Genomic DNA, 13465 nt, shown 5'->3' on the forward strand with positions numbered 1-13465 from the left:
CACCTTGAGGATCATCTAAGGGGTCATCTGGGGGGTCTTCAAGGTCCCACCCAACCCCACCCATGACCCAAAGTCCACCCAGTCCCAACCCCCCCCATGAGCAGGGACCCCTCCACCCAGCCCAGGTGGCCCCAACCCCCACCCAACCTGCCCTTGGAGACCCCCAAGGAAGGTGCCACCACCAAACCCCCAAACTGGGGCTTCAGGCTGGAGAAATGTCCTCCTGGATGGAGAACCCAGGGATTGGACCTCAACCAACGGGGTTGGACCCTCCTTCCTATTCCTCTCGGGGCCCTTTTCTCCCCCTTCCTTCCCCCCCAGGTTCCTGCTCCATCAGCCCTCGGGCAGCTTCTCCACCAGCAGAAGCTCCAGCCCCTTCCTGGCCGGCAACCAACAGGAAACCTGGTGGCCTCAGGCAGAAGAAACGACCCCAGCACCTCCACAGGGTCAAAACCCCTTCCCTGACCCTCTGGGGGGTCCCTCTTGGCCACCCAGGACCCCTCTTGGAGGCCCAACACGAGGTTGGTGGCCTCCCAAGATGAAGGGGTTGGGTCTGAGGAGCTTCCTGGGAGGCTCCAGGAGGTTCCAGGTCTGGAAAGGGGACTTGGAGGCCCAACAGGAGGTCAAGATGGGGCTTTGAGGAGCAAACATGAGGCTTGGAGACCCCAAATGAGATGGTTTTGGCCCCAGCGTGGTGGTTTGGAGACCCAAGGGAGGGTGTGTCCTCCAGCCCTGCTGCTCTGGGCTCCCAAGATCAAGGGTTGGAGGCTCCAAGTGGAGCTTTGGGTCCCCAACCTGGGGCTTCAGGCTGGAGAAATGTCCTTCTGGATGAAGAACCCAGGGCTTGGACCCCAACCAATGGGGTTGGACACCTCCTTCCTCTTCCTCTTGGCTCCCTTTTCTCCCCCTTCCTACCACCCCAGGTTGCTGCTCCATCAGCCCTGGGGCAGTTTCTCCACCAGCAGAACCTCCAGCCCCTTCCTGGCAGGAAACCCCACCCCCAGCCACTCCCACCATCTCCGGGACCTCCCCTGGACCTTCTCCACCACCTCCTCCTGGGCAGGGACTCACCGTGTGGAAGTCGTACCAGCGGGCGCTGGGGAAATAGGCGTCCACGGTCCTGGCACCCTGGAACCACCCCCGGGGTCAGCCCAGGAGACCAGGTCACTGGGAACCTTCTTCCCCCACTTCCCATCTTGGGTTTTACCCAGTTCTCTCATTTCTTCAACCTTTGTTCCACCCCTCCCCCCCCGTTTCCTTGATTTTTTGTCCTTTCTGCTCCTTCTTCCTCCCTCAGTTTCCACCCCCCTGGGTCCCTCTCTCAGTTCCCACCCCCTTGGGTCCCCCCCCCCCCCCTCGTCCGTCCCCCCACCCCCTTGGGTCCCTCTCTCACTTCCCACCCCCCTGGGTCCCTCTCTCAGTTCCCACCCCCTTGGGTCCCTCTCTCAGTTCCCACCTCCCTGGGATGGGAGCCCTTCCTGCTCTTCCTGATCCTTCTCTTCCAGATCTTTCCCTTCCCAAGGTTTTACTCCTGATCTGCCCATTTCTGGTGGATCCATCGATGGAGGGTTGAGCTTCTCAGCTTTCCCTTCTGACCTTCCTGATCCTTCTGATCCTTCTCCTCCCAACCTTCTTGATCCTTCTCCTCCTGACCTTCCTGATCCTTTTGATCCTTCTTCTTATCCTTCTCCTCCTGACCTTCCTGATCCTTCTCCTCCTGACCTTCCTAATCTTCCCCTTTTCTGATCTTCCTGATCTTTCTCCTTCTGATCTTCCCCTTTCTGCCCCATCACCTTGTCCAACACGGGGCTGATCAGCAGGGCAGGTCCCCACATGAACTGTCTGTAGATCTCCCAGGTCTTTCTGTCTTCCACAAACCTGAAAAGGGACAAAGGGCTCCAAGGTCAAACCCTTGGTTTGGACTTTTCCCAAAAGTCTGGAGCTTTTTTCTCCCCAACCCTTGTTTGGCTTGGAAGGACCTCCAAGGATCCATGGGCAGGGACACATCCCATCACAGCAGGTTGCTCCAAGCCCCATCTGTGGAGTCCCCTCCTCCTGGAGGAATCTGAATGTCCTTCAGGCACATGAAGGTGCTCTAAGGTCTTGTGGAGCCTTCTCTTCTCTGGGCTGGACAACCCCAACTCTCTCAGCCATTGCCCTTGTCCACCCATGGAGTCTCTCCATCCTAGAAGGCCACCAGGTTGGTCTGGAAGGGCTTTGGGAAGCCATGCTGGCTTCAGAGCCCTCCAGGAGGTACCTCCAGTACCTGAAGGGTCTGCAGGACCTGGGGGACCCTGGCCCAGGTTGCCCAGAGAAGCTGTGGCTGCCCCATCCATGGAAAGGTCCCCCACCTGTGTTACACGGGGCTTGGAGCAACCTACTCTGGTTGGAGACGTCCCTGCCCATGGAACTAGAAGACCTTTGAGGTCCCTCCAACCCAACCCACTCAGTGGTTGGATGATTCCACAACTCCAGGTTGCATCCCATCAACTCTTAATTCTCATGGACTTGGGTGGCAACTCCTAATTAATCATAGAACCATCAAGGTTGGAAAAGACCTTAAAGATCATCAAGTCCAACAACCTGCCCTACAACCCCGTGGCCATTAAACCATCTCCTGAACCACCATGTCCACCCGTTTTAGGAACATCTCCAGGGATGGTGCCTCCACCACCTCCCTGGGAAGTCTGTCCCAAGTCCTTCACCACTCTTTTGGTCCTAAGGTCCAGTCTGAACCTCCCCTGCTGCAACTTGACCTCATTTCCCAACAGACCCAACAATTGGCCTTCTTGAAGCTCATCCCATTGACCTTGGCCCAACGACCAAGGCTGTGGAGAAGGAAGGAGCACACTTACTCATGGAACAGAGGACGGACCACGGTGGATCCATGGACGTGGGCCTCATACATCAAGGTGTAGAGGTAGGGCAGGAGGGAGTATCTGATGTTCAGAACATTCCTGGAGATGTCCTTAAAGGCTTCATCCCAGGCAACAGGGTCTTGTCTCTACATGAGTTAGAAGAACAATGAGTAGTTATTCAAGAACTGTTCTTCTGGTTGGACGAGGGGTGGGGGAAGAAGAAGGAGGAGGAGGAATAAAAAGCCTCTTTCAGCATCTTTTGTTCATCTTAAATTCTAATCTTTATCTGTCATCTTCTGGTCCTCAGCAGGGCCCTGGTGATGAGAAGGTTGTTTTAATGGATTTGTTAATAAATGAGATGATTTATTGAATGAGGAACATTCTGGGATGGTGGGTGGTCAGTTCTGGTCTTCTTCTGGTGGCTGCTGTGCTGGTTTGGGTTAATGGGTTTTTTGGTAGAGCCCCATGGGTGGCTCTGGGGAGATGCTGAGAAGCCCCCCCAGCTCCACAACCAGCCAAGGAGCCACTGGAGGGACAACAGATGCTCCTCTGGGATGAACACGTGAAAGAACTGAGATGGAGGTTGAGCAGAGCAAGCAGAGAAGACCTGGAGAAGCAGAGAGATGCCTGTGGTTGGTGAGGAAGAAGGGGAAGAAGGTGCCCAAGCAGAATTTTCCCTGGTGAGATGGCAGCTGTTCCTCCTGCATCCGTGGAGGAACATGGTGGGACATTCCCTGAAGGCACCAGGAGGGGTGAACTTGGCCAGTGGGCTTGGGTTTTGTGGGCAGTGGACTCGGATTTGCTGCTCATGGAGTTGGATGATGCAGCTGTGGAGGAGCCCGGGCCAGGGAAGATGACAGATCCCCAAGAGTCTGTAGGAAACCCAGGCTGGAGCAGCTCCTGACCTGGTGGGAAGGCCTCAAGGAGGAGAGGTTCCTGGAGGACTCTCTCCCATGGGAGGGACCCTGTGGGGAAGCAGGGGAGGGCTGTGAGGGATCTTTCTTGGGAAGGAAGGAGCAGCAGGAACCACCAACCCACAAAGTGACTCCCAACCCCATTTGTTGGTGAAGACCCTTCCTTGTCTTCCTTCTTGACCCATCAGCTTCTAGTTGGGTTTCTCTTCCCCATCCCACGGGAGGAGAAGTTGAGTGAGGGACCACGTGGTTGGTTCTTTGTTGTCCTGTTGGGTCCAGGACAGGTGGCCAGTTCTGGTCCTGGGTCATTAATGGGGACTAAGAAAGGAGGAGAAACCCAGGGTGGGGGTTGTCCCTTTGGTGGCCTCAGAAGTGGGAGATGTTCTGGATGATCTAAAGTGGAAGAAAATCCCTGCAATAAGGTTTAAAAAACCAGAACGTGGCATGAAATGGATTCAAGAATATCAAGAAACACTAGAAAATGGAAGAAAATCTATGAAAAATTAATATAAAATAGAAGTTAATTTTCTTCAATTATTTAAATAATAATATAAAATTAAATAAAAGCTATTTTAAAAGGGAGAAATAGAAATTTGAGTGAAATCTATTCAATAATATCAATAAATATAATTACATGGAAGAAAATCTATTAAAAACTAATTAAATCATATCAATATTATAAAATGGAAGGAAAATCTATTTAAAAATAAAAATACAAAATGTAGTGAAATCGATTCAATAATTTCAAGAAATTCTAGAAAATGTAAGAAAATCTGTGAAAAAATAATAAAAGTATAAGTTAAAGTTAATATTCAATAATTTAATATTATAAAGTGAAATAAAATCTATTTTAAAAGGGATAAATAATAGAAATTTGAAAGAAATTGATTCAATAATATCAATAAATACCATAAAATGGAAGAAAATCTATTAAAAATTAATAAAAATATAAGTTAAAGCTATTAAATCATTTTAATAATAATATAAAACAAAATCAAATCTATTTTAAAAGGGATAAATAATAGAAAATTGACTGAATTCTATTCAATAATATCAATAAATACCATAAAATGGAAGAAAATATATTTAAATTAATTTTTTAAAAGTTAAATCTATTCAGTAACATAAATACATTAATAAATTATTAATTTAATAAATAACTTTAAAAATAATGTAAAATTAAATTAAATCTATTCCAAAAGGGATAAATAGAAATTTTAATGAAATCGATTCAATAATATCAAGAAATACCATAAATTGAAGAAAATCTATTAAAATTAATTGAAAATATAAGTTAAATCTATTAAATCATTTAAATCATAACATAAAATGAAATAAAATTTATTTTAAAAGGGATAAATAATAGAAATTTGAATGAAATCGATTCAATAATATAAAAAAAAAATATATAAAAAATGGAGGAAAATCTATTCAGTAATATAGAAATAATCTAAAATGGAATTAAGATCTATTCAGTAACTGCTGAAATAGAATCAAATCTAATAAATCAATTAATAAAATAAATAACATCTAAAAAGAAAATTGAATAAATGGAATAAAATCTATTCCGTAATATTGAAATAATAGAAAATTAAATAACATTTCTTTACTAATATAGAATCTTGACATGAAATCAATTCATAATTATATAAATCATATAAAACTGAGTGAAATTTATGAGGTAAATAAATAGATAAAATCCTTATAATAATATAAAATGATATAAGTAGAAATATAATCTTGATATATGAAACTATTAAAGTATCTAATCGATGAAATTATTGAAGTATCTATGAAATTATCAGAGTATATATGAATTATTACAGTAGATAATATATGAAATTATAGAAGTATATTATATATGACATATATAATAAATATCAATCTATAATAAGTATTATGTGCATGTCAAATTAATAATATAAATGTTTATAATCATATAGAATGGAATAAAATCTGTCCAATAAAATCTGTATCAATATTAAACACAGAATTAAATCAATTCAATAATTAATATTATTAAATGGAATAAAATGTCTTCTATAATAGCAAAATACATCATTAAAAAGTGAATTAAATATATGTAAATTATATAAAATGGAGTGAAATTTCTTCTAGAATGTAGATAAATAAATGTAGATCAATAAATACTATAAAACTGGAATAAACTCTATTCCACAGATGTATGAATAATATAAATGATATAAAATAATATAAATAATATCAATATAAATTCTATCAAATAATATAAATGATATCAAATGAAATGAAATCGATTCAATAAAATAGATTTATCAATACTACAAAATGCAATTAAATCTAAAATATAAATAATATATTTTACATATAATATATTATATATATGATATATACTGTATGTAACATAATCTATGGTATGTAAAAATCAATTATATACATTCTATATTATCTACAATATATAATACATATGATAATATATTATATATAATAAAATATTATATTTTATATAATATATTATAATATATCAATATCTAATATCTCATATCAAATATATAATGAATATATGAGATACAATCTATGTAATATTACATATGGTGCATATTATATATATCAATTTTTATATATTATATATTATCTACAATATATAATCTAATACATAATATATTATAATATATAATAATATATTATATTTTCTAAAATAATATATGATAATATATAAATGTCTAATATTTAGATATTATAAAATGGAACCAAATTCCTTCAAGAACATCTAAATATTTAAACATTGAACAAAATCTGTTCAGTAATGAGATAAATCATTTTAAAAGGAGTGAAATCTATTCCCTAATGTCAATATATAAATACAGATCAATCAGTTAAGTCAGCCCTAAAAAAGGGAATTAAATCTATTCAATTAAATATATATGGAAATAACATCAAATGGAATTAAATCTGTTCAATTCAATGTATAGAAATAACATCAAATTGACTTAAAAATGCTTGATTTAAACCTAAAAAGAGGCATTTAAGTGTCGGGGGCGGGGGGGGGTGGGGATTGTTGAGTAGAGGGGCAGGAGAACCTCCCTTGACCTGCTGGCCACACTCCTGATGCCCCCCAAGACACCCTTGGCCTCCTTGGCCACCAGGGATGGAGAACGTGGCCACCGTGACCCATGGAGAACTTGTCCATCAGGACTCCAAGGTCCTTCTCCATGGAGCTGCTCACCCCCCCTAACTATGCAAATGAGATGGAAAAAAGGCAGGAGATGGGGAAGAAGGAGGGATATTAGTAAGAACTCGAAGCCCACCCGTGATCCTTTGCCATTGTGGTTCCTGGAGAAGGGGTAGAAGGCCCTGAGCTCCACGGAGCCGCTCTCCTAGGTCACCCCCCTTCTCACCACCCAAAAGACATGGAAAAAAAGGCAGGAAAGGGGAAGAAGGTGGGAGAACAGGAAGAACTTGAAGCCCACCCGTGATCCTTTGCCATTGTGGTTCCTGGAGAAGGGGTAGAAGGCCCCCAGCTCCATCCAGCGGGCGCAGAGCTCGTACTCCGAGTCCTGGAAGAAGCCGCAGATGTCGGCCCCGGTCTGGGAGGAGAAGGGAGAGTCAAGGTCCCCGGTGGTGCCACCAAGGGGGGGACAAGGAGGGGAAGGTCCAAGGAGGAGCAGGAACCCACGTAGGAGATTCCGAAGAGGCTGAATTCCAGCATTCCTGGGAGGGGGAAGGAAGAGAAGGGGGTGGGTCACTGGTGGGAAGGTGGGGAGTGATGTGGGGGTGTCAGGACAGAGATATGAATATGGAAATAGGAATTTAAATATTAATATAGATATTAATGCATCAATAGGAATGGCTGGAGATAGAAACAGATAGAAATATAAATATATCAATATATAGATACAAATATTTAAATTTAAGCATATAATACATATAAATCGATACATAAATATAAAAATGAATATATTTAAATATGTGAATGTATAAGTATAAATATATAAATAGAAACATGCAAATATAAATATGGAAAGATATAAATTTTAATATCTAGATATAGATCTAAATCCACAGATATAAGCATATGGATATAAAGATAAAAATATGCATAAATATAAAGAGTAAAATATAAATATGAACATGTAAAAAGAAAAGAAAAACAGGGAAGGGAAAACAGGAAAAACATTAAAAACATGAACAGAAAAATAATTCTAAGATGTAAATATAAATATTAAAATATAAATATGAAGATATAAAGATGAAAATATAAATATTAAGATATAAACACGACAGTATAAGTATAAAGATGAAAATATAAATATAGATGTAGATCTAAATACATAAATATAAACGTATGGACATAAAGATCAATATAAGCATAAATCTATAAATATGAAAATATAAAAATAAAATATACATGTAAAAACAAAAGTGTGAAAATAGAAGTATGAAAATAAATATAAATATGAAAAAATAAATATAAATATAGATGTAGATCTAAATATATAGATATAAACGTATGGATATAGATATAAATATAGACATAAATATAAAAATATGAATGTGTCTAGACATAATTATAGTCATGAATATAGAAAAATATAGATACAGATATAAAGTCATCAATATAAATGTTTGGATATAGATAGAAACATAGACAGAAATATATATAAATATGAAAATATAAATACAAAAATTAAATATAAATATAAATATGAAAGTATAAATATAATTATGAAGGTATAAATATGAAAGTATAAAATTAAATATATATATAGATGCATACATATAAACCTATGAATATAGATATAATGATAAATAAATGTATCAACATGTGTCTATATAATTATAGTAATTAATATAAACATGAATACAAATATAAAAATACAAATGTAGATACACATACAGATATAAATATATTTATATAGATATAAGTACATAAATATAAACACATGGGTAGAGATATAAATATAAGTGTAAAGAAATAAATATCATCCTAAACATAAATAGAAAATATACAAATACAAAATACAAATTGGAGATTATATGTAAATATCTAAGTATATAAATATATTTAGAGAGAAATCAAGAGAAATATAAACAATATAGAGAAATACATAGAGAGAAATACATACATAGAGAGAAATACATACATAGAGAGAAATACATACATAGAGAGAAATACATACATAGAGAGAAATACATACATAGAGAGAAATACATACATAGAGAGAAATACATAGAGAGTATGGATATAGATACAAAAATATAAATACTAATTTAAGTGTAGATATACAAATATAATAATAAACATAGATACAAACATAAATAGAAGGATAAATATATATGTAGATATAAATATAGACATAACCTTATACACATAGAGATCAATATAAGCCAGTCTGCGAATCGATGCCATTGACCCCATGGGTTGGGTCCACATGAAGGTGTTGACCAACCTGCTGGGCCCAACCTACCAATGATGGATTTATCCAGCTGGTTCCAGGCTGCTGTGTTGTCCCCCAGCCAGTGCCCCGCCCACTTCCCACTGCTGGGGTAGGTGGAGCGGGTGATGACGATGCCTCGTTCCTTGGTGATGTTCCTCAGGACACTGGGTGGAGGCAGGACAAGGGGTCAAGGTGGGAGGAGGAATCAAGAGAAGCCTGAAGGATCTTCCCCCCAGACCAATGAGTGGGATTTGAGCACAAGAAGCCATCAAGAGCCAATTAATTGGAGGGGGGGTTAATTGGAATTGACTCCCATCCCACCTCAACAGGAGCTGCTAACTACCCGCCCCTCGTTAGGGAAGATTCATTGGTGAAGCAAAAAGGTGCTAAATTGAGGGTTTCCAGTTAAAAAATAGGAATAAAAGTCCAAGTTTAAAGTTTAAAATCTAATAAATAATAAGAATTTCCAGAATTATTAGAGATTTATAGATAATTATCAAGAATATATAATGTATAACATATAATACATAACATGTAATATATAATAATGCATAAATTAACATATAAGATATAATATAATAATACAAATATCAATTATAAAATGTAATGTATAATGTATAATCATGCAGATATTAATAAAAATATAATAAAAATGTATAATTATGCGTAATTAATAAGGATATTGAGGTGGTCGGAAAAACGATGAGGGGGAAAAATGGATTTGGGGTGAGACTTGATCAGAGTTATAGACATTAAATATGAATTTGTCAAATATCTGGGGGGAAAAAAAATAATGAGGACTTACTCAAGGGTGGGTTTGGTTTGGGACCATCCATAGAGGTTGTGAACGTTGTAGTGAGAGACGGTGGAACCATCCGGGAGAACCTGCTCACCTTCCATGCAGATGGTCTTGAAGGCCAAACCCTCCTCTCGGGAGCCCAACTCTGGAGAAAAAGGGACCAAAGCACCTGGACTGGAACCATTTCTACTCCTTAATATGTGAAAGAGTTGATTTTTTTTCCCAATTTTGGGTCATTTTTTGCTGGGGGTGTTTAATTTCCGTCATCATTTTGTTCCTGGTGGTGAGAAGGTTTTGGACTTGCTGGATTTCAGGGGTTCTGGGAAGGGCCAAAACTGGGCTTCAGGAATTTTGGGTTCTGGCAAAATGAGGTTTTTGGACATTCCAGAAATGGTGACTTTGGGTTCCAAAAGTTGAAAGGCTGAACATTTCAATTCAGAAGGAAAAAAAAACAGCCACTGTCTCCTGTAACTTCCTCATCAAGAAATGGAGAGAGAGTGGGTGGGATGAGTGGACAGTGAGGTGGGTGGGATGAGTGGACAGTGAGGTGGGTGGAGATCTGGTGTGGGACAAAGCTCAAGGTTGTGATCAATGGAGAAGGGTGGATTTGGAGGCCTGTGAGCAGTGGTCACTACTTGGTCCTTGTGCAACATTTTCATCCATGATGTGGAGGAGGGGACAGGGTGTGAGCTCAGCATGTTGGCTGGTGGCACCAAACTGGGAGGTGGTGGGGACACTCCAGGGGGATGTGCTGCCATGACCTGGAGAGCTGGGCAGAGAGGAACCTCATGAGGTTCTACCTGTAGGGTCCTGCACCTGGGGAGGAAGAACCCCAGGCACCAACAGAGGTGAGGGGTGGACCTGCTCGAGAGCAGCTCTGAGGAGAAGGACCTGGGAGTCCTGGTAGAGAGGAAAGGATCCACAAAGCAGGATATTAAATGTAGGAAATGTACAAAAAAAAAATAAAAATACTAAAATATTTTTAAAATATATTAAAAAAACCCTGAAAGCCACATCCTTGACTGATTCCAAAGCAAATCCCACCGGTGGAAACCAGACCCCAACATCTGGCCACCTTAATTTCCAGGTGTTACGTGGTCCCTGGTCCCTCTCTGAATAGAAGTAAGAGCTTTGGTCACCTCCAAAAATAGGTTGGACTTCACTTCCAGGTCCAGTTTTTGGACCAAGTTAAGGGTTCATGTCCCACCCAGAGGGTCAGAAGTTGGGCAGAAACCCAAGAGACCCAAAAAGGTGTCAATGTTCCCCAGAACCACCCGGACTTACGGGGCATGTAGGGCGGGAAGTTCAGCTCTTGGTTCCTACAACCGCCCACGGCGCCTCTCACGAAGCTGGAAGGTTCATTCATGTCCTGGGAAGAGGTGGAGAAACACCAGGACAGTCAATTTCTCCCCCTGTTTCAACCTTTGGCTCCTCCCACTTGTGCCCCCAAGTATTTCATTTGACCTTCTCCATTCAAATTACTTAATTATCTTAATTAATTGATCTAAACTCCATCTTTCTGGTGGCGTTTCCATTGTTTCATCTCCAATCAATGATGGTTCAAGGAGGAATTTGTCCCCAAGGAACACCCTGAAGGTTCCAATCATTAATAGGGATTAAATCTAAAGGGATTGTATTAATATTTCTAATTAATAATTAATCAGGACCTCAGATATTACAAGACAAGACCGGATGCTTCACTCTTTTTTTGCCCTAATGGTCATTAAGCTTCTGGTAATTAAATATTAATAAACATTGAATAAATGGTGATAAATAAAGTGCTCAATTAATTAATTTAATTAATAATAGAGTGAGTAAACAGCAATAAATAATGTAAAGAATGATATGGAAAACAAGTGGTAATAATATGGTGAATTAATGGTAATAAGTAACGTGGGGAATTAATGGTAATTAATAAATAATAATAAACCATGTGGTAACTAAGTGGTTATTAATAAAGAGTGGATAAATGGTAATTAATAATCAGTAATGTGAGAAATGAATGGTAGTAAATAAATAATAATGTGTTATATGAACAGTAATAAATGGTAATAAATAAATGGTAATAAATAATATGGTAATAAATAAATGCTAAGACATAATGTCTTAATTAGCAATAAATATTGTGGTAGATAAATGAGGTAATTAAATAGTCATAAACACGGTGGAAAATGAATGGTAATAAATACGGTGCTAGATAAATGGTAATTAATAATAGAGTGAATAAATGGTAATAAATAAGGCATTAATATGGTAATAACTAAAGACATTAGTTTTAAATATTTTGGTAATTCATGCTAATGATTAAGTAAATAAATCGTAATAAAACCTAATAAATATTGTGATAAATAAATAGTAATATCTAATTAATAATATTTCATAGTAAGAAAATCTAATTGATAATGTGGGAAATAAATAGTAATAAATAAAGTGGGAAATAAATCAGATGATAATTAAATAGTAATAGTAAAATAGCATGGTAATTATATGGTAATAAGTAGGGTGGTAAAAATAAGAGCATGATTAAAAGGTAATAAAGAAGGTGTTAAATAAATAAGATGGTAATTAAAGGGTAATAAATACTGTGGGGAATGAATAATATGGAAATAAATTGTATTAATGTGGGGAATAAATAATATGGGAATTAATGTTATTCATAACATGGGGACTAAATAATATGGAACTAAATTCTGTTAATAATGTGAGAAATAAATAATATGGGAATAAATTGTATTAATAATGTGGGGAATAAGAAATAATTTGGTGAATTATATTAATAATTTGGTAAATAATATGGGAATTAATGGCATTAATAATGTGGGGAATAAATAATATGGGAATTAATGGAAGTAATAATTATGTGGGAAATAATATGGGGATTAATTGGAATTACTAATGGAGGAATAAATAATATGGGAATAAATTGTATTAATAATGTGGGGAATAAGCAATAATTTGGTAAATGATATTAATAATTTGGTAAATAAATAATATGGGAATAGATAATATGGGAATTAATGGAAATAATATGGGGAATAAATAATATGGGAATAGATTATATTAACGTGGAAAATAAGTAATATGGGAATTAATTGGAATGAATAATGTGGGAAATGAATAATATGGGAATTAATTTGAACTAAAGATGTGGGGAATCAAACATATAGGAATTAATGGAAGTAACAATTATGTGGGTAATAAATAATACGGGAATAATGCTATGGGAAGTAAATGAGATGGTAATTAAGTGGACATTAACATGTCAAGAGGTAATTAATCCTGTGGTTTTTCCCACTTACGATCCAGATCCCATCGAACTTGATGCTCTGGGCGGGGTCCCGGGGGTTGTCATGGAGCTCCGAGACCTCCCGGGCCCACCAGGCCAGGGCAGACGGGCGGAAGAAATCGGGAAGTGCGGCGTGAGCGCGGTACAGCTGGGGGGGGAAAGTGGGAGGGGAAGGGAGGGAACGTGCGGGG

The 13465-nt window shown here is 38.4% G+C and overlaps 1 protein-coding gene across 1 annotated transcript in view; it reads right to left on the reverse strand.

Moving 5' to 3' along the window:
- LOC104386435 (maltase-glucoamylase, intestinal-like) overlaps positions 1–13465 on the reverse strand; it is a 61858-nt gene that overhangs the window by 6017 nt on the left and 42376 nt on the right. The window contains 9 exon segments of the mRNA XM_009995045.1: positions 999–1128; positions 1794–1878; positions 2856–3004; positions 7222–7338; positions 7428–7462; positions 9220–9353; positions 9995–10133; positions 11273–11357; positions 13288–13422. Of these exon segments, the coding sequence (XP_009993347.1) occupies positions 999–1128; positions 1794–1878; positions 2856–3004; positions 7222–7338; positions 7428–7462; positions 9220–9353; positions 9995–10133; positions 11273–11357; positions 13288–13422 (1009 nt within the window).

The sequence above is a fragment of the Chaetura pelagica genome, unplaced genomic scaffold (assembly GCF_000747805.2).
Source record: "Chaetura pelagica isolate M959 unplaced genomic scaffold, ChaPel_1.0 scaffold603, whole genome shotgun sequence".
In the NCBI taxonomy this organism is placed as follows: Eukaryota; Metazoa; Chordata; class Aves; order Apodiformes; family Apodidae; genus Chaetura; species Chaetura pelagica.